We start from the raw sequence: 20,348 nt of genomic DNA on the forward strand, positions 1-20,348 counted from the left end.
TGGGGTGGGGCAGGGTCTGCGTGGAGAGGGACCTCTCAGAGCAGCGTGGTGTGGATGAGGGGGCACAGCGCCTCGTGTTGCTGGAGTGGAAAGTGCTGAGTGGACGGAGGGAGCAGGTGTCACAGGGCCTCTTCATGCCCCATTGGAAGCGGGGGGCTTTTTCCATCAGGGAGAAAAATCAAAGGCCAGTGAACAGTTGTAAGCATGGAGGTAACGTGGTTAGATTTTTTTCTTCAGTGAGACACGTTGGTGCCATGGCGGGGAAGGCCTCGAAGGGTCGAGACGAGGGTGCGGGAGGCCTGAAAGCGGAGTTGACAAGGGCCTGTCTGATGGAGAGATGTCTCGGGGTGCCCAGTCTGAGAGGGAGAGGAGCCAGGCAGGGCTGAGGCGTCAGTTGTGACCACGGGGTCTGCAGGCCCACTAGGTGGCGCTCTTCACCAGGTGCTGAGATGGATTGTGAATCCGGAAGACTTGGCGGCAGAACCTGGGAAGTGTAGGAGCAGGTAGAAGTGGATCTGTGGACCGGAAATAGAATGTCAGCCCTGGAGGGGCGGCCTCAGGAGAGCCTGGGGCGGGGGCTTTAGATGTGACCTCCCGCCGGTCACGGGAGTCCGGGAGCTGAGCCCTGAAACATGCTTTACTGGCCTGGTCACTGAGGAGGTTTTCTCTAGGCAGGTGGGGGCTCTGGGTCAGGGACTCAGCAAGGAAGCAGACCCCCGAGGAGCCTCAGGAAGTGATCCTGGGCTTCAGTTCTCCCTTTTTCACAAGCAGTTCTGAGCGGCGACTCTGGGTGAGGCCCCGAGGTGAATGCTGGGCGTGTACAGTGAGCCAGACTAATGTTGCAAAGTCAGGGCTGTGGGCTTTCTGGGAGGCAGACTTAAGGTGAGGAACCAGTGATCATAAGTTAGAGTGGGTGCCTGGGGACCCCAGGGGACTTCCTTCAGGGTGGGGGCTGTGGAGGCCGAGACCTTCAGGAGGGCTGAAAGGTAGCCGAGTGGACGACTTGGCAGGTGGAGGGGGTCAGCTTGTTGCAGGAGGGGGGTCCTCCTGGAAGGGAGCTCTGGGTAGAGGGGTGGGGGGACAGACAGCGTGGGTGGGGGTGACGGTGAGGCCTTGTGGCCATCTCGTGAGGTGGGCTTTTCCCCAGGTGAGTGGAGACTGTGGATGGGTTTTCAGCCATGGAGCTGTGAGGGTGCTTTGGGAAAATTTTCTTTTCTTCTCCTGACTGCTGTGTGGGGAATGTGTGTGGAGGGGAGCCAGAGTAAACTGGAGGGAGTAAATAGGAGGTTTCTGGAGGAGATGGTGACCAGTGGGACCTGAGACCGGGTTCTGGGTGGAGGGAAGGAGTGGGTGAGTTTGATGGGTGATAGGCCTGTGCCTCAGAGCCCAGGTTTCCTGTTTCAGGCATTTGGGTAGATGGAGGAGGTACCATTCCCCATTCATGGAGGTAGGGAAACATAGTTTGATTTTACATTTATTCTTTGAAATGGAATTTTGAGTCAAAGAGAAACAGCATTCAGTGAATATCTTTGGAAAAGCTGGTAATTTTCCTTTTGGTCCATATAGCACGTTTGTCTTTTAATTCATCGATATTACTTTTTCTTTTATTCCCTTTTAAAACATTATTTATTTGAAAAAGAAAAAAAACTGAGTTAAATGACAGTGAGAATGTAGCTGTCTCACTAGACACCAAAATTGCTAATTTTTTCTCCATAAATGTATTAAATTCTGATGAAAGAATTTTTTTTTCAGAGTTTAAACTTTTTATTTTGTTTTGGGGTATAGCCCATTACCAATGTTGTCTGATGAAAGAATTTATTGACCCAAATTGATTTTTAAGGGCTTCAATGTAACAAACACTCTCCTACCAGCTTTTTAGTTTTTTTCTAAACTAATGTGTATTTGAGATTTAGTGTAATTGGTCACTTGTCTTTAATGGAGAATTTGAGTAAAACAGGTTAAAGTAACATAACAGTAACCGTAACAGGTCATATGGTTAAAGTATTAAAACTTAGGCAAAGGAGTCCAACTTGTAATGAATAAGGGCACTTCCCCTCCTGAAAAAGACACAAATGAATAGAGTATGGAAACCTTGAGAACAGTGCTTTTAGAATTCCCTTCCTGTCGATTTTCTCTGAAAGCACACAGTGGGGAACCAAAAAAAAGGGCGAACCTTTGCATCCAGATCAGGGCTTGGCACACTTTTTTTCCGTCAAAGACCAGAGAATAAATATTTTAGACTTCATGGGCCCATACAGTGTTTGTGACGAAGCCCACCATAGACAATTCATAAATGAATGGGCGTGGCCATGTTCCAGGAAAACTTTATGTGTGCACACTATAATGATATGCTTTTTATATGTCATGAGAGAGTCTTTTGATTTTTTTTCCCCCCTTTTTAACCCTTTAGAAGCATGAAAACCATTCTTAGCTCATGGTCCCAACCAAAACAGGTGGCTGGTGTGACTTGACCCGTGGGCTGTGGTGTCTTACCCCCTGCTGTCCAGCCTGAACCCTCGTGGCCAGCCTGGTCCCGTCCGTCTAGAGCAGTGGTCCCCAGCCTTTTAGGCACCAGGGACCTGTTTGTTTTTTTTTTTTTCTTTTCTTTTTTGAGATCTGTGTTTTGGAAGACAGTTTTTCCATGGTCTAGGGGAAGGGCTTCTGTGATGATTCAGGTACTTTATTTATTTACTGTGCACTTTATTTCTTTATGACATCGGCTCCAGCTCAGATCATCAGGCAGTGATGAGACCCAGGAGCCCGGGACCTCCGCTCTGGAGAGGTGACCGTGCCCTGCACGGCTTCCTGGTTCCCTCTGCTGTTTTTTCTTTGCAGCCGAGTGGGCATGCCGGCATCCAGTGCACCCCCTTATTATCCAGCACTGAATCCAGCATCTTTTAATCTCTTCCTGTCAAAAGTAACAGCTGATTTTTATCTAAAGTGATTCTCTTTAAGATTACGAAATGTAAATTTTAGGCAGTTGAAGAATTGCTTGTGACCTCCAGCTGTGGGGCATGATTACAACTGACTAAACATGAAGACGGCCACGCAGTGGACACTGGGCTTTGCTGGTGTTTGTTAGCGGGTGGATGTGCCTTTCATGTACTTCTGGAAATGTGCTATGTGGTACTTTACACTCTGCTCATTTGCAGTCTCCAGTCTGAGTCGTTACCTTAATAGGGCTTTTCAATTATAAGTTGCTTCTGTAGCTCCAGCTCCTAAGGAGTTCAATTTTAGCTCTGCATTTCTTTAAACTTAATTACCTTTCCTATTCAGATCTCTCAGATTGCTTTTCTCTGTGCGTTATGTATACTCACAGGCGAGGAAGCCGTTTTTGATAACCCTGCCTTGTTTTACCGCCTGGGTAATACCGCACTTCCTCAGGCAGCTCACAGCTCTTGCTTTTAAGGACTTGCCCACATTCTCAGTTCGTGGCTGCTCCACCGCCAACGACCCAATTACCTGAAACGTTTTTATCATCTACAAATTGTCTGAAAACCGCTTCTGCAGTGGGGAAGGGCCAGCTGTCACCCAGAACACACAAACAGCCCTGCCCCAGGCCCGCCCTCTGCCTTTCCATGTGCAGAAAGTGCTCCAGTCTTCTTTCTAATGATTGCTTGTGAAATTGGAGTCGTTGGGGCTGTATTCCTGTCTCTTCATTAAGATCACACTAGTCTCCGGGATGCGGGCTGGAAGCGGGATGCCGAGCCTGGGTTGCCAACCACCTTTCCTGTGATAATTGAGTTCTCCTGCTGGGCTGAATGGTCCTCTTGTTGCAGGTTCAGTGTCTGTGGCCAGATATCAATCATTCGCTTCCCTGACGCTGTCAAGCAGATGAGTAAATACAAAGTTGTCCTGGCCTCTCAAGACAAGGACAAGTCTTTGGTCACCGTGGAGACGGACGCTCAGGGATCATTCTGTTTTAAAGCGAAACCAGGGACCTACAAAGTTCAGGTACGACGAATTTTGTTCCGTTTAAGATATTTGAAAAACAAACAACAGCAACAACGATTTGAAAGGGTTATTTTAAGATGGGATCAGAGAAGGAGCATTTTCATTCCCAGCTTCTTATTTTGAAAACTTGCCATTCCTGCTCATAGTCAGTTGAGAGGATGCAACAGGCGTTTCCCTTTTCCCATCCTGATGTTTTTTAGGGGTTAGTATCAGGCTGCCAGTCACACGTCTGCCTCCTCAGGCTTCTGGCCGCTGTAGAATATCCACGGGTCCCCAGAAGAGATCAGAGTGAACGCTCTATTCGTGGCAGCTCAGTTACACCCACAGAGCATGGCTTCTGGACCCTGAGGCCAGAATGGAGCTTCCCATTTCCTGCCCGGCTGTAAATTGAAGATGCTGAGCAGGCACCACCTGATTCCCCCATCCATCTCCCTGGTGGAGAAGCCGGGGAGACCCTGGCCTGTGGTCTCACCGCCGGGGTGAAGGCCTGAGCACAGGTGGGGGCAGGAGGCCAGAGGTAAGACAAAAGCAGAGGTCAGCCCACCAGCCCCACACTGAGACCATGTCTTAGTGGGTCTCAGGCTCTAACAAATCAAGTTGGCTGCTGCTCCTCCTCCTCCCTGGGGAGGAGCAGGGGATGGGCGAGGGGAGGGAGTCAGGGAGGGTCCTTCTAAGACTTTGCTCTCCTCCAGGCCAGTGGGATCTCCCAACTCTGAGGAGATGGGGTAGGGGCACAGCCTTCCCCCTGCGTCCGTGAACAGCATGCTGTGTGGGTGGTCAGCTTCTTTACCAGCCAGCCTGCTTCTTGTGATGTTGGCCACATAGACAAGCCTTTGGAGACTCCTTCAGAGGCACAATCAGGAACTTTTCCAAGGAAGGGCAGTTCTGGAATGTGATCTCTCTAGGGATGAAGAAGGCCAGCACTGCCTCCTCTCCCAGCCCCTCTTGTGAGCCTGAGAAAGGCACAAAGAAATGAGGGAAGGTCCACTGTTGGTCATCCACGTGGGTTCACAAGCTCACAGTGCATGTCACAAGTGACCTCACACCAGAATCAGGTTCTGGATTTAGTGTGGTCTCCACCCAGGATACACATGATCGATAACAGCTTTGCGTGCCCCAATACACTTTTATGTGCACCCTGACACCGCGGAAGGCTGGTGTTCTATGTCTGATTAGAAATACGTTTTCTTCACACCGGCAATATGCAGATTTGTTGTGATTATAAATCTGTGCCTAGGAATCTGATTATAAATCTATGCCTTCTCCTTCAGACTCCGTCTAGCCTCATGCCCAGATGGATGATCTGGCATCCTGTTGGCCAGGGAGCAGCGACCCTGAGGTAGTTGCTGACGTTGTCCTGTGTGTGCCGCAGGTGATGGTTCCTGAGGCAGAGACCAGGGCGGGGCTGACGCTGAAACCCCAGATGCTGCTGCTGGCTGTGACCGACAGGCCTGTGATGGACGTGGCCTTTGTGCAGTTTTTGGCATCGGTTTCTGGGAAAGTCTCTTGTCTGGGTAAGACGTCAGTTGAAAGCAAGAGCATATGAGTGGAAGAAGCAGGTGGGGAGAGGTGGGGTTTGGGTGGGCTCTTCCTCACTGGGCGGCAGCGAAGGTGACAACACAAGCTGACCTGGGGAGTGGTGTGTGCGAGGCCGTGGTGTGTGCAGTTCTTTCTGAATAATCGCCGCAATCTCCAGGAACCTTTCTCTTGGAATACTCCTGCTTTGGCTCCCAAAAGAACGTGGGATTCTTTTTCTGAAAGGAGTTGGGCCCAGGTTTCAATCCCGGCCCTGTCACTTACCAGTATGAGACTGTAAGCATTTACTTGCCCAGCCTCAGTTTTCCTTCAATAAAATGGGAATACTGCTGCTCTCAGAGGGTCTTAATGAGGCTTATATGTGGTCATATCAAGAGGCCGTATAGCTTAGTGGTTAAGATCGTAGACTCTGGAACCGGATCACATGGGTTTGAACCATTGCTATGTAATGTAGGGTAAGTTACTTAACCTCTTTGTGTTTTGAGTCCCTCATCTGTCACGTGGAGATGTTAATAGTATCTGCCTCACGAGGTTATTGTGACTATCAAAGAAGTTAATGTGTGTATGGTAAAGAATCTGCCTGCAATGTGGGAGACCCAGGATTGATCCCTGGGTCAGGAAGATCCCCTGGAGAAGGGCATGGCAACCCCCTCCAGTATTCTTGCCTGGAGAATCCCATGGACAGAGGAGCCTGGTGGGCTACAGTCCATGGATTCGCAAAGAGTCTGACATGACTGAGCAGCTAACACTTTTTCATAGCTGTTAGAAGTACCTGGAACACAGCAAGAGCCATATAAATCTTTGCCATTATTAGTAATATGACAACAATGATAAAGGGCCCAGTTCTATACCTGGTATGAAGTGGGCATTCAAGAAAGTTTCATTGCCTTTCTGACTTTTTCTCTGGCTCCCGTTGATGCCCATAAATATTGTTTCTGCCACTGCAGTAAGTGCTGGGCAGCCTCATTGCTTGCTGCTAGGGCTTACATGGTGGGAGAGGTGGGGGTATGGGGAAACGTCTTAGAATCAAGTAGATGCCTGTTAGCTTTGAAGGACCCCTCCTGGTGCTGCCCTTCAGGAGCTAAGCGGTAGCAAGCAATGCACAGAGGTTGAGGGTTCGAACTGGTGCGTTGGTTCCCAAGGCCGTCGAGTGAGGCCTCCCGCATCTTTTCTCTACAGACACTTGTGGTGACCTGCTGGTGACCCTGCAGTCCCTGAGCCGCCAGGGCGAGAAGCGGAGCCTCCAGCTCTCCGGCAAGGTCAACTCAATGACTTTCATGTTTGACAACGTGCTGCCCGGAAAATACAAGAGTAAGAACTGAAGGCAGCACTTCCTGTCTTTGTAAACTTTCTGAAAACCCGCTCTCTAGTTGCATCCCAGCTATACAGCTGTACTTGTTTATCTCTTGTTTGTCCTTTGACCTTGAGTTTGCATTATTTAGCTTGGGCAGTAATGCAGGAGTTGAGGCTTTCTGAACCAACTGCCACCTCATCAGGATGACCCACACACTTCTCCTCGTGCCATTTTATTTGTCAATTCCTAAAAACAGTGTCACATGATTACACTGACATGTTCTCCTGCTTAGCAGCTGTGTGAGCCTGGCAGCTTACTTGATCTCCCCAGGACTTGGTTTCCCCTTCTGAAGTAGGAGTCACAGAACCTTTCTGCAGAGTGATAGAATCCGGTTTGTAAAGCCCCGGCACAGTGCCTGGGAAGGAGAAGGCACTTTTCCTCGCCTTCCTCAAGAAGCTGCCCATTGCCTATGTTTTTGCTCTGTCAGAATTCAGCTTGAAGCTGCTGGCTGTAAACAGCTTAGAAAGTAGTAGACTGATTTTTCAGGCAAATTATGTTGTCTGTTAATGTCAGGTGTTGGCAAACTATGGTCTGAGGGTGACTGCCTATTTTTATGAATAAAGTTTTATCGGAACACAGCCACGCCCATTTGTTGTGTGTCGTCTGTGGCTGCGTGGGTGCTGCAGAGGCAGAGTTGAGTAGTTGAGACCGTGTGGCCTGCAGAGGTGACAATATTTACTCTCTGGCCCCTTACAGAGCAAGTTTGCCAGTGTCTGAATGTCTTACCTATAGCCTGGTCTTAGGCTCAGTTGGATTTCTTTGTTAGTGATTTTAATGGCCATTGGTTTCAGTTTTTTTTTTCTCCTTTAGCAATTAGTTATTCCCAGCATGGCCAGTTCGGTATATATACCTGCACACACACGTATTTGTCTGTATGTATGTGCACATAGGGGCTTTCCTGGTGGTTCAGTGGTAATGAATTCACCTGCCAAAGCAGGAGACACAGATTTGATCCCTGGGTTGGGAAGATCCCCTGGAGAGGAGCATGGCATCCCACTCCAGTATTCTTGCCTGGGGAGTCCCATGGACAGAGGGGCCTGGGGGGCTGCAGCCTGTGGGGTCTCAAAAGAGTCGGACACGACTGAGTGACTCGACAAGAAGAGCAGCGTGTGTATAAACTCGCTCCCGCACTTCGTTAGCGCTGTTTTTCTGGGGGTATTCAGGGAAGTGGTGCTCTCTGCCCACATGGGGGTCCGTGTTGTGTCCTTTGCAGTCAGCATCCTGCATGAAGACTGGTGCTGGAAGAACAAGAGTCTGGAGGTGGAGGTGCTGGAGGACGACGTGCCCGCCGTTGAGTTCAGGCAGACGGGCTACATGCTCCGGTGCTCTCTTTCCCACGCCATCACTCTGGTAAGCCGGCTGCTAAGGGGGCTTCATGTGGAAGGACACTCGCCCTGTGGAGAGCGAGAAGGACGAATGTGCCAAGAGGATCGTCAGCATAGTCAAGCCAGATTTCCTTTTCTGCCCCTCAGCTCACCCACCTATTATGGAAACACTGTCAGGAAGCATGTTAAGTCCCTTAGTGGAAAGATGCCTTTATTGGGGAGAGTTCCTTGTCCTGGCTCCACGTTAAAACTAACTTTGACTAGTGATTTAGGAAAGCCGTTGATGTAGTGCAGAGCATGTGGGCTTTTTAGGCCTGGCCAAGTTCGAGTAATGTTTGTGAGCCTCCATTTTCTCTTCTGAATTTGAGATAGTAATACTCACTCCCCAGGGTTGCAGTGAGGTATGAGTAAATCTCTTAGGTATTAGAAGTTTTCCCGCGTACCCTGCTCTTGCTTATGAACAGGTGCGGCTGGGCAGAGCTGGCTGTCCTCTTGCAGCCTCTGTGGCTGGGTTGGCAGTTGCCCAGGGGGTTTTAGGAAGGAGAACATCTGTGTCGCCCTGTGTAGGCCTGTTCCTGAGCGTCGTATAATCTCCTGACTTCTGGCAATGGCAGGTGTCATTGTCCGGTCTCAGTGGCAAAACGGGGGCAAATGACAATTAAGTGGCTGCTTGTGTTAGACACCAGAGCAGTGAGACTGGTCTCTCTAATGCCAGTTGAATGCTCGAACCACTCAACTACCAGTGGTCTCAGACAGCTTTGTTACAGGAAACGGGTTGATTAATATCCGGTTGAGAACAAGCGAGAGACATTTAGGAAACCATTGCTTGATTTCCATTTCTCTTAGACTAAGAACGTACTCCTAATGACGGCCAGCCCTTCACTGACTCCCACCTCACCCCCTTCCCCTCTCCCTCTCATTTACTGGGCCCTGGCACACCAGGTGCCTCCCGTTCCACACCAAGCTCGGTCCCTTCTCCGGGCCTTTGCACATATTCTTCTCTGCCCGAAATGCGTCTTCTCCACAACTGAGCATAGTTGTTTTTCTCATTATTCAGGTTGAAGCCCCAGTGTTACCTGCTTGGGGTGGGGCCTGTCTTGAGGCCAAGCTGAACAAGCCTCTGCGGTGGGCGCTTTCTCCTGCTCCCTGTTTATTTCCCGCTAAGCTCAATGACTTCCTAGCTGAAATCTACTGACTTCTCTATTGACTGCATGGATTTTCTGTCTTCCCATATCAGAATGTAAACCATGCTGAAAACAAGAGCCGTGGCAGCAAACAGGACCTAGCCTAGGGTCTGCCACATAGCAGGTGCTCAGTAAATGTTAGTTGATTGAATGAGAAAGATCACGCTTCTGTTGGAAGTTTTGGAAGACTTTTAATTTTCCCCTGGCATCCAGCTGTTCAAATGATTAATGTGCAAAACAGATGACTGGTTCAGAAACAGAAATCTTATTCATCATCTGGGTGTCTCCATCTTCCCTGGTAAGGCATTGTATTGGCTTTGCTCCCTTAGGAATTTTACCAGGATGGGAATGGACCTGAGAACGTGGGGATTTATAACCTCTCCAAAGGAGTCAACCGATTCTGCCTGTCCAAGCCCGGTGAGTCTGGAAGGATTGATGCCCTCTGAGTGAGGGAAATGGAGAGGCTCTCGAGGATGTTTTCAGAGGTGTTTTTCCCCATCTCGGTTCAGTTTGCATCAAGCTATCAATTTTGGTTGTGGGTAACGCCTCTGGAGGGAGCAGCATTTTTACCCAGAGAATTAGAGCTGGGGGTTGGCACATGTTCCCAGGCTCTGAGTTTGAGTTGGGTCCAGACCACGGGGCCCTTTCACTTCTAAAAATTGAACACCATCAGCCCATGACCTCTCCTGGTGAGTGATCACTCCCACCTTGCTTAAAATCCTTCAGTGGCTTCTTTCTCTCTTTGTTAATCACTTTATTGAGATGCAATTTGCAGACCATAAAATTCACCCACTTAAAATGTACAATGCAGTGATTTTTAGTAAATATACCTAGCCATACAACCATATAATCCAGTTCAGAACATTTTCATTGTTCCAGTGATTCCTTCCTACATGTTTACAGTTCATCTCTATTCCCAGCTTTTGGCAACCACTAATCTATTTTCCGTCTCTGTGAATTTGCCTTGTTTGGACGCTTCATATAGTGAGATCGTACAATACTGTTATTTTTTAGGCTCTTTTCACTTAGCATAATGTTTTTGAAGTTCATTCAGGTCATAGCAGATGTTAATAAGTTGTTCCTTTTTATTGGTGAACAGTATTCTGCAGCATGGATGTATCCATTTTTTTTTTTTTTGTACCCATTTACCAGTTGGTGGGTATTTGAATTGTTTTCAGTTTGGGGCTATTATGAATAATGTTGCTATGAACATTTGTGTACAGGTTTTGTGTGGACATCTGTTGGGGAGATACCTAGGAATGGAATCAAATGATAAATTTATGCTTAATTTTTTCAGAAACTGCCAAAATATTTTCTGAGAACGCTGTATTTGCCATTTGATATTCCCACCAGCTATGTCTGAGAGTTTCGGTTTTTCTACCTCTTTACCATTATTTGTTACTATCTTTTTGATTTGTAGCATTCTGGTGGTTCTAAAGTAGTTTTATTTTGTGTTTTCCTAATGAATAATTTTGGGACTTCTGTTGGTTCTCAAGATAAAGTACAGTAACCTCCATTTACCCACGGTTTCACATCCCACTGTTTTAGTTACCTCTGGTCGACTGCAGACCAAAAATATTAAATGGGAAATTCCAGAAATAAACAGTTTATACCTTTTAAATTGCATGCCTTCTGAGTAGCGTGGTGAAGTCTCTGACTGTCTTGCTCCTGTCCGGCCCTTTAGCACATCTGCATATGTGTTACTCACCTGTTAGTGTAGATAAAAACTTAGTACATAGAGGGTTTGGTACTATCTGTGATTTCAGGCATCCCCTGGGGGTCTTCCCACGTGTACACCACAGATAGGGCACAGTCATGTACAAAACCCTTAATCAGACCTTGAGCTCCTGTGTAACCTAGCTCTACCTGTCACTCTGTTCCAGCCACTGTGTTCTGTGTTTTAATTAGGATGCCTTTGGCTACAAGTAACAAAATCTGTATGACAACCCCCGACAAGTGGGGTTAATTTGGTTCATTAACAAAGACTAGCGGCGGTACTTCTCTGGTGGTGCAGTGGTTAAGATTCTGCCCTTCCAATGCAGGGGACATGGGTTTGATCCCTATTTGGGGAACTAAGATCCCGCATGCCATACAGTATGACCGAAAAATGAAAACAAAACAAAACAAAGACTAACAGCTCAGGCGTGGGTTCAGATGGTAGGTGTTAGGGTTGGTGTCTTTGTGATTCTTTTAGCCCTTTCCCTTGCTTTTTTTAAAAATAAACTATGCTGTTAATTCTTTTTTTTTAAATTTTTAAAAAGTGTATTCTGTGCTTGGTCTTTGTTGCTGTGTGGGCTGTTCTTTAGTTGCAGTGAGCAGGCTTCTCACTGTGGTGGTTTCTCTTGTTGCTGAGCACAGGCTCTTGGGCCCACGGGCTTCAGTAATTGCAGCTCCTGGGCCCTAAAGCACTGCCTCAATAGTTGTGGTGCAGTGACTAAACAACAGCAGAATGGGCTTAGTTGCTCCGTGGCCTGTGGAATCTTCCTGGACCAGAGTTCAAACCCTGTCTCCTGTCTTGGCAGGTGGATTCTTTACCTCTGAGCCACTGGGGAAACCCCCACTTGTTTGTTGTTGTTTTTTTTTTTTGCCTTGTTTTCAAGGTGCCAACTGTTGCTCCAGGAAACTTATGTTTAGGGCAAGAAGGTGAGAGGAAGGGTGGGCAAACATTTTCCACGCCACACCCTCCAGGAAACTTCCCTCATGTCTTGTCATCCAGAACCGCGTCTCATGGCCACTTCTAGCTGCAAGGGAGCCTGGGGCAGCTGGATTTGCTGCTGGAGGCTGGCATGCTTTCACCCTGAACGTAAGCGGGAGCTGGTTTGAAGGCAGGAAGGCAGCTGTTAGGGGGGCGGCCAGCAAGCCTGTGGTTCAGGTGTGTGCTCTGCCTCAGTGCCCGCCACCCCCACCCCGCTCCCCCTTCACCTAGCCTTGCCGACCTGCCTGTCACTTCCTGGTTCTGATGTTCCTCCCCAGGGAGGCTAGTGCCCCAGTGTCGCTGGGAGCTCGCTACCTCGTGCCCACGAGGCCCGGGTCCTCCCCGGACCGCACCCATCACACCTACCTGGTGGCTGTAGAACTCCTCTCTCTCTCTGTAGATGGCAGATCCCATGCAGGCAGGGACTCTGTGTGTTCCCCACTCTGTGTCAACACTGGGCACAACACCCGAGTGTTGGCCTGTCAACATTTGTCAAATGAGAGAACAAAGAAAATGAATGAAGAAACCTAAGAATTTTTTTTTTTAGGTAACTGCACTGAGGCTTAATCAGTGTGATGAGAACTGCAGAGGTGATTTGAACGAATTTCATGTTGGCTTAGGCAGATGGCCAGAATGCTGGTGAAAGATCATTTGGGAGAACCCACTGTTACACTTGGCTCCTTCCTGAAACTGTATTCTTCTGGCAAACGACATCATATGTCCTTAATCTGAGTGTTAGCCTGATTAGCTCATGGCGTGGAAGTGTTTTCTGTAGCTATTTCTTGGTTTTTCTGGGACTTCTCTGCCCCATGCACCTTTTAGGAATATTTATAGGACGGAGTCCAGACTGTGACAGTCTTTTGGATCTTTAACAGAATCTGTTAAGTCGGAAATTCTCAGTCTGAAGCACAGTACAAACGTACTTCCGAATGTTCTTCCTCGTGCATGTGTGTTAGCTTGGTCTGCGCAGGCTAAACTACTGTGAGCTGTTAAATGATGGAAAATGAAAATCCCGACCTGGTGAGCAGACCTTTGAGTGGGTGGGTCATTGGTAAGAAGCTGTCCGTAGGCAGTGGAAAAGGCATTTCTGATCCGGTATGTGATAGGAAGGAGAGGCACTGCCTTGGGATTCCAGATGTTGGAATTGCTCAGTGGAATAGATGCTCTTCTCTGAAAATGACTTTTGATTTCCTGGCTTCAGGTGTGTACAAGGTGACCCCTCGCTCCTGCCACCGGTTCGAGCAAGCGTTCTACACCTATGACACGTAAGTCGGGTGCTGACCGCTCTTGTGGTGTCTGTGGAGGGGAGTGAGTGTGGATCTCTCACAGTTATTTCTAAGAACAAGGGGATTTTTTGCATGTTTTCTGGAAGCAGTAAGGTTAGGCAGTGAAAAGAATTTGCAGATAAGGATTTTAAGACACTTGGGTAAATTACCGAGGAAGCGAAGATAGAGCTCTTCCCTAAGAATTCTGTAAACCCAGGACGGAAGGCTGTGGTTTTGATCTGGCTTGAATGTAACATCTGTTGAATCTTCCAGCCTCACTGATAGGAATTTCTCAAGCTCAAGTCTACCATTTTCCTGTTTTTACAAATGCTTGTGGGTTTCAGTGGGAATTAGAGACATTAAGTTTGGGAATGGAGAATCCGTTTACCCTTGAAGACACTTGTATGTATTTCAGAAGTTTTTGCATGCCAAGCTAAGAGCAGTTTCACATAGTATATTTCAGGGTCAGGAAGGTCGCCTATAAAGGGCATTGTTTGTGATCCTTTGAGGCTGTCGAGGCAATGTTATGGTGTTTTCTTTCCACCTCTCTGATTTACAGGTCTTCACCCAGTATCTTGACATTGACAGCCATTCGCCACCACGTCCTTGGAACGATCACCACTGACAAAATGATGGATGTGACCGTGACAATCAAGTAAGGCTGGTGCTCCATGGTGGGCCGAGCGTGGGAGGGTGGGGGGCCAGGCCATCTTCTCTCAGAGCTGCTCTGAAAACTATTTTTGATTTGTTATCTCTAGGTATACATACAAATGGCCTTCCCTCTTATATGACATGGCCGTAAATTCACATCAGCTCTCCTTTCGTTTTATGATTCAGGAATTAACCGTGGATGAGGAAGAGCCTCCTGACAGCTCGTTCCAGTGCCTTAAATTTCTGCTTGAACTCTTTACACTTCCTGTCTCTGCTAAGGGAAAAAAAAAAAATCTCTGGTTTGTTCACTGTATTTCAAGTGTTTTAGCAGATTCAAAAAAATTTGCCCATTTTTCTTTAGACCCTTTCTCAAAGGCTTGGGAAATAGAGATGACACCTTAGGTGAGAAGGATCGTGAGAGAAAGTGGATGAAAGGCACTCCCTCGCCGAGGGTCAGGTTTGCTTGCATGTCACCTTTGAGAGGAATTTTTGCCGTGTGGTGGCTGCATCTGACACCCTAATTTTCTCAAGAAACGAAAGAGTTTTAATAGTATGACTGCCTTTGTCAAAGAGAATGGATAGCTGAGTAACTTTCTTCCAATTTACCTTATTTGAAGTTGCCTTTCCAGCCACGTCTCCGTTTCTCTGTACACCTCCTGTTCACCCATCCGTCTGTGAAGAAAATATTTATGGAGAATCCTCAGTGTTGTGTTAAGGCGCTGGGCACAGGCAGCAGCCCCTGCCCTCGTGGAACTTACAGTCTCACGGGGGAGGCGGCTAGTAGTCCGGAGCTATAACGTTGCAGCTGCGTTAAGTGCTTTGCACAGAACAGGCTTCCCTGATAGCTTAGTTGGTAAAGAATCCGCCTGCAGTGCTGGAGACCCTGGTTTGATTCCTGGGTTGGGAAGATCTGCTGGAGAAAGGAGAGGCTACCCACTCCAGTATTCTTGGGCTTCCCTTGTGGCTTAGTTGGTAAGGAATCCGCCTGCAATATGGGAGACCTGGGTTTCATTCCTGGGTTGGGAAGATGCCCTGGAGAAGGGAATGGTCACCCACTCCAGTATTCTGGCCTGGAGAATTCCATGGACTGTGAAGTTCATGGGGTTGCAAAGACTTGGACACGACTGAGTGACTTTCACTTTTTGGCTTCCCTGATAGCTCAGTTGGTAAAGAATCTGCCTGCAGTGCAGGAGACCCTGGTTTGATTCTGGGTTAGGAAGATGCCCTGGAGAAAGGAGAGGCTACCCACTCCAGTATTCTAGCCTGGAGAATTCCCTGGACTGTACAGTCCATGGGGTTGCAAAGAGTTGATATGACTGAGCGACTTTGACTGAAGTGCTTTGAATTTTTCCTTGTTGGGGGGATTGGAGTCCATGCAAGAGAGGTAGGCTGCTGGGGTCAGCCCATGTTAAGGGTTTTAGCTTTGTCCCTGGATACTCTGACATAGTTCAAGTAGATGGATCATGCTTTTTGTTTGAAGAAAGTCCCCCTGGGTGCTGAGTAGAGAACAGATACAAAAGGCCCAGGAGTGGAAGTTGCCCAAGGCAGAGGGCAGAGGGTCCTGCAGGAGACCAGGTGAGGGGATGGGGGCTTCGTCCAGACGGTGGCAGTGGGTGGAGAGCAGTGGACAGATAGGAGTCATCGGGCAGGCTGAGTGGTGAGACATGGCAGCAGGCTGACCGCGTGGGCTCAGGGAGGGAAGAATATCGTGGGCAGCTATTTGTCTCTGACTTAATTAATGGGGTTCATATTCACCAGGGTTACCAGGTGGTGCCGGAGCAACACCTTTAAGTATTTTCCCCGCCTGGAAAGTATGAATTACTGGTATGACTAGGAATTCATATTTTTACCAGTAGTGAGTTCATGTTATATTGTTTTTGGTCTTCATTAAGTTTATTTTTGTAACCTCAGAAGAGATTTTGTTTTGTTGGTTTGTGCTGAGAGTTACATGAAATGCAGCTGGACATGGCCAGGGGCAGGGTCCTTGTGGGGATCTTGTACTTCTCAGATCCAACACTGGGCTCCTTCCTGGTGGTCGCCCTCCACAGACCTCCTCTGTAGCCTTCCCTCTTTCACATATGGCAGCTCCATCTTTCTCGTTGGTCCTTGACAAAATCTTTTTTCTCTTGCATCGCATACCTAGCCAATCCACCTGCAAATCCTGGGCTCTACAATCCATGGGAGTTGGTTCCAAGATCCCCTGTGGTTACCAGAATCTGCAGATGATCGAGTCCCTTATAAAGCAGAGTCCCTTTGCATATAACCTACGCACATCCTCCCCTGTGCTTTAAATATACTTTAAATCATCTCTGGGTTACTTACACTATCCAATACAATGTAAATAGTTGTAAATACAATGTAAATTCTATGTAAATAGTTACCAGCATGTGGCAAATTCAAGTTCTGCTTTTTGGAACTTTCTGGAATCTCCCCCCCCCCCCCCCCCCCGCCCCCAAACATTTTCCATCTGATTGGTTGAATCCTCAGATGTGGAACCTGTGGAAATGGAGGGCTGACTGTACATCTGCCATCCGTTCCTTTCTTAGCACTTGGCCTCTCTACTTTGGTTTGACCCACTGTTGTCTCTTGCCAGTTTTGTTGCGGTAGCTTCCTGTCTGACCTCTGTGTTTTGGCTGTTGCTTCATAATAGTTCACGTAGAATCAGAGTGATCTTAGTAGAGACCCTGTCATCTCTTTAAAACTCCACCCAGCCTGGGTCCAGCCAAGGTTTGCAAAGCCTTTGTCTGACCCCTGATCTGACTCTGCCTGGGTCCCTCTGTCCCTGTTCCTGGTCTCCTTGCTGTCCCTGGAGCGTGGCCAGGGAGCTGCCTCCACGGCTCTGAGACTTTCTCACCTCTTGCCTGGGGCCTCCTCACCCAGAGCGTGTGGCTTGCTCTCTTCCTTCCTTCAAGTCGGCTTGGTGTCGCCTGATCAGAAAGGCCTGTTGCTCAGTCGCTCAGTTGTATCTGACTCTTTGTGACCCCATGGACTGTAGCCCACCAGGCTCCTCTGTCCATGGAATTTTCCAGGCAAGAATACTGGAGTGGGTTGCCATTCCTTCTCTGAGAAAGGCCTGAGTCCCTAATTGAATATAGTCTCCCGCCTCCATCCCGGCCCCCCCAGCTCTCTCATCTTTCCACACTGCTTTATTTTTCTTTGCTGCACTTATCATCTCACATCATTTTTCTGTTGGTTGTCTGCCTCTTCCCACGAATGTGGATTCCACAGATTAGGGGATGTTGCCTGTTACAGTCTCCCTAGCCCCTGATTCTCTTGCAGAGCACATTCTCAGTAAAGATGGAAAGAAAGACGGAAGATGGTAGTGTGGAAGGGACTCCACGTCCTTTGGGAAGTTGACAATTTCCTTCAAATCATAGTCAGTGATACTTCATCCCAGCCCAGATCTCCCAGATGCTTCCATGTGGCGAAAAAGTTGTTTCCTGTTGTTTTTTTTAAACTGTTTATCCCAAACAGGAGAAGACTGTGCCACAGTTGGTGGCTTTATGAGGTGCTTGGCTTTTTTTTTTAACTGATGGATCTCTGCTTGCAGAAGGGTCTGATTTCCACCGGCCTCAGGGGTCCCTGACTCCGTGTTCTGGGCTGCTCCTTTCTTCCAGGTCTTCCATTGATAGCGAGCCCGCCCTGGTCCTCGGCCCCCTGAAGTCCGTGCAGGAGCTGCGGAGGGAGCAGCAGCTGGCCGAGATCGAGAGCCGCAGGCAAGAGCGGGAGAAGAGCGGCGAAGAGGCCGGCAGCGAGGGGAGGACCAAGCCCCCTGTGCAGGAGATGGTGGACGAGTTGCAGGGCCCTTTCTCCTACGACTTTTCCTACTGGGCCCGGTAAGCACCCATGGTGGGCTTTCCCTGCAGGGTCCCTCTGTTCGGATGTCCTTCCTTCTGGGGGGACAGGCCAGCCACATTGAAGTGTCTTCATTATTTTAGGTCCGGAGAGAAAATCACTGTCACTCCTTCATCTAAAGAGCTGCTCTTTTATCCTCCTTCCATGGAAGCCACCATCAGTGGAGGTAAATGTCAGCTCAGCTAGCTGACGACACACCTTCACAACTGTTCTTTTCCCTGCCTTTAGGATTGTGTTCTGTGCTGTTTTATAGTGAAGCCATCTTCGTAAGGCATCGTCAGTCCCCGTTGGCGCATAGATGTTACTATTTGATGAGTGAGTGAATGAGTGAGAGGTCTAAATCAGTAAACATAACTCTCACTGTTAGAATTGGGGATCCTTTTGGAAAAGGACTTGCTTTTCCTTGATGTTATCAGGTTGACACCAGAAGGCAGATGAAAAGCAACAGCATCCGTTGTCGAAACCTCTGAAATGTCTTCATGTATCTGAACTGTTCGTGATGTTTGTTTTGGGCTGGGGTGATGGAAGGGTCTTTTGGGGATGAGATAACCAGGAGCTGATGGAATGTTTAGGCAGCTTTTGCCAGCATCGCGGGTTCAGTAAACCCTGACCATTTGTGTGTTTGGAAGGAGAGTGTTGAAGGGCATGGCTGTCCAGCGGGCGGCCTGTCTGGGGCCGCCTTCCAGGCTGGGTCCTCTGAGGTCTGGCCGCACAGGCTCTGACCTGTGGTACTGGCTTCTGTCCTCACTTGTGGTCAGTGAGGGCTGAGGAACAGGAGCTGGGGAAAGCCAGCTTTGTTGGCTCTTCCTGCTAACATTCCTGACAGTTTAACAGGGCCGTTCATAAATGTTGAGAGGCTTGGACCACTTGTAGTTACTGAGGATTCTGAGATAGTCAAAAGCCTCACTGGAGTTAGGTTCGGATATCTCAGTTTTAAGCCCTTCTTTAATGGGAAGCCCCACTCTCTTCCTCTGTTTGTCTCTTTCCTGTGTAGAAAGCTGCCCAGGGAAGCTGATCGAGATTCAAGGGAAAGCAGGCTTGTTTCTAGAAGGCCAGATCCACCCAGAGTTGGAAGGAGTCGAGATCGTCATCAGTGAAAAGGGGGCAAGTTCACCCCTGATCACTGTCTTTACCGACGACAAAGGTGCCTATAGGTAAGCCGGTGACCAAGAACCAGTTGGTTGGGACCAGTCGGGGAGCCCATGCTGAGTCCGTAGCTCAGACCATAAAGAATCCACCTGCAATACAGGAGACCTGGGTTCGATCCCTGGGTTGGGAAGATCCGCTGGAGGAGGGCACGGCAACCCACTCTTGCCTGGAGAATCCCATGACCAAAGGAGCCTGGCGGGCTACAGTTGATGGGGTCGCAAAGAGTCGGAACACAGCTGAGCAACTAACACTTCCACATTTTCAGTCGGGAAGCCCAGGAAAGAAGCTGGGGAGCCAGATTTCCTGGGGCAGGTGATGCTTCCTCTAGGATTTGGAGCAAGGCATCACCAGCGTTTCTTTCTTTTATTCAGTGTTGGGCCCTTGCACAGTGACCTGGAGTACACCGTGTCCTCGCAGAAGGAGGGCTATGTTTTGACTGCAGTGGAAGGAACCATAGGCGACTTTAAGGCTTATGCCTTGGCAGGCGTGAGCTTTGAGGTAACACCATGTGCTTTTAAAAAGCAGTTTTATGGAGTATAACAACCATACAATAAACTGCACGGAAAGTGCATAATATGACAGTTTGGACACATGACAGCAGCCGTGAAAATACCACCACAGTCAAAACAGTGGGCACATCTGTCACCCCTCAAAATTTCCCCACACCCTCGGTAGCCCCTCTCTCCTGGCCCTCCCCACCTCTCTGACCTGCCTTCTGTCACTGTAGATCAGTTTGCAGTTCTTAGAATTTTATATAATGGAATTATTCAGGCCGTACTCTTTTTACTCTGCCTTCTTTCACTTGTAATTTCGGAGATCTGTTGACTTCGGCTTGTGTGCATACCTTCTGGGAAGCATCTTAAGCTTTCATCCTTGACTCTGTTCTCTGTCAAAGGACACAGAATGTTCCTAGAGTGGAGTTGATGTCTTTCTCTCTTCCCTCCCTCCTTCTTGGGAAGAAGCATGCTGTGTGATGGCCAGAGTGAGTCTGGAGACCCTTGAGGATGAATGTTGTCAACATCGAGGCCAAAAGAGGAGAAACATCCCATCACCTAATAAATTAAAATTCTGCATTGCAGAATGCCTTTTAAAACAAATGGAAAGATAGTCCAACTGAAGAGAAATATCTGTTCCATAAATAACAACCCCAGTTTACAAGGTCTCCTAAAACCAATAAGAAAAAGACAAGCCAACAGAGAAAAGGCGAATCAAGGACATGAAAGGCCATTCACAGAAGTCATCCAGGTCACTCATAAACACACAGGAAACACTTGACTTTGATAGTGACTGGGCAAACGCAAAGGAAGTTACCATCAAAATACTGGGTTTGAGGTTATAGTTGTAATAATGAAGACAACATCCATTTTTTTGGCAAGCTTG

The 20,348-nt window shown here is 48.3% G+C and overlaps 1 protein-coding gene across 1 annotated transcript in view; it reads left to right on the forward strand.

Moving 5' to 3' along the window:
• Window positions 1-20,348, forward strand: part of LOC133063480 (BOS complex subunit NOMO1) — a 55,130-nt gene that overhangs the window by 19,809 nt on the left and 14,973 nt on the right. The window contains exons 12-22 of the mRNA XM_061152903.1: window positions 3,780-3,954; window positions 5,327-5,468; window positions 6,670-6,801; window positions 8,058-8,194; window positions 9,683-9,770; window positions 13,250-13,313; window positions 13,873-13,968; window positions 17,582-17,800; window positions 17,903-17,985; window positions 18,814-18,973; window positions 19,340-19,466. Of these exons, the coding sequence (XP_061008886.1) occupies window positions 3,780-3,954; window positions 5,327-5,468; window positions 6,670-6,801; window positions 8,058-8,194; window positions 9,683-9,770; window positions 13,250-13,313; window positions 13,873-13,968; window positions 17,582-17,800; window positions 17,903-17,985; window positions 18,814-18,973; window positions 19,340-19,466 (1,423 nt within the window). The remainder of the gene's footprint in view (window positions 1-3,779; window positions 3,955-5,326; window positions 5,469-6,669; window positions 6,802-8,057; window positions 8,195-9,682; window positions 9,771-13,249; window positions 13,314-13,872; window positions 13,969-17,581; window positions 17,801-17,902; window positions 17,986-18,813; window positions 18,974-19,339; window positions 19,467-20,348) is intronic.

The sequence above is a fragment of the Dama dama genome, chromosome 10, assembly GCF_033118175.1.
Source record: "Dama dama isolate Ldn47 chromosome 10, ASM3311817v1, whole genome shotgun sequence".
Lineage (NCBI taxonomy): Eukaryota > Metazoa > Chordata > Mammalia > Artiodactyla > Cervidae > Dama > Dama dama.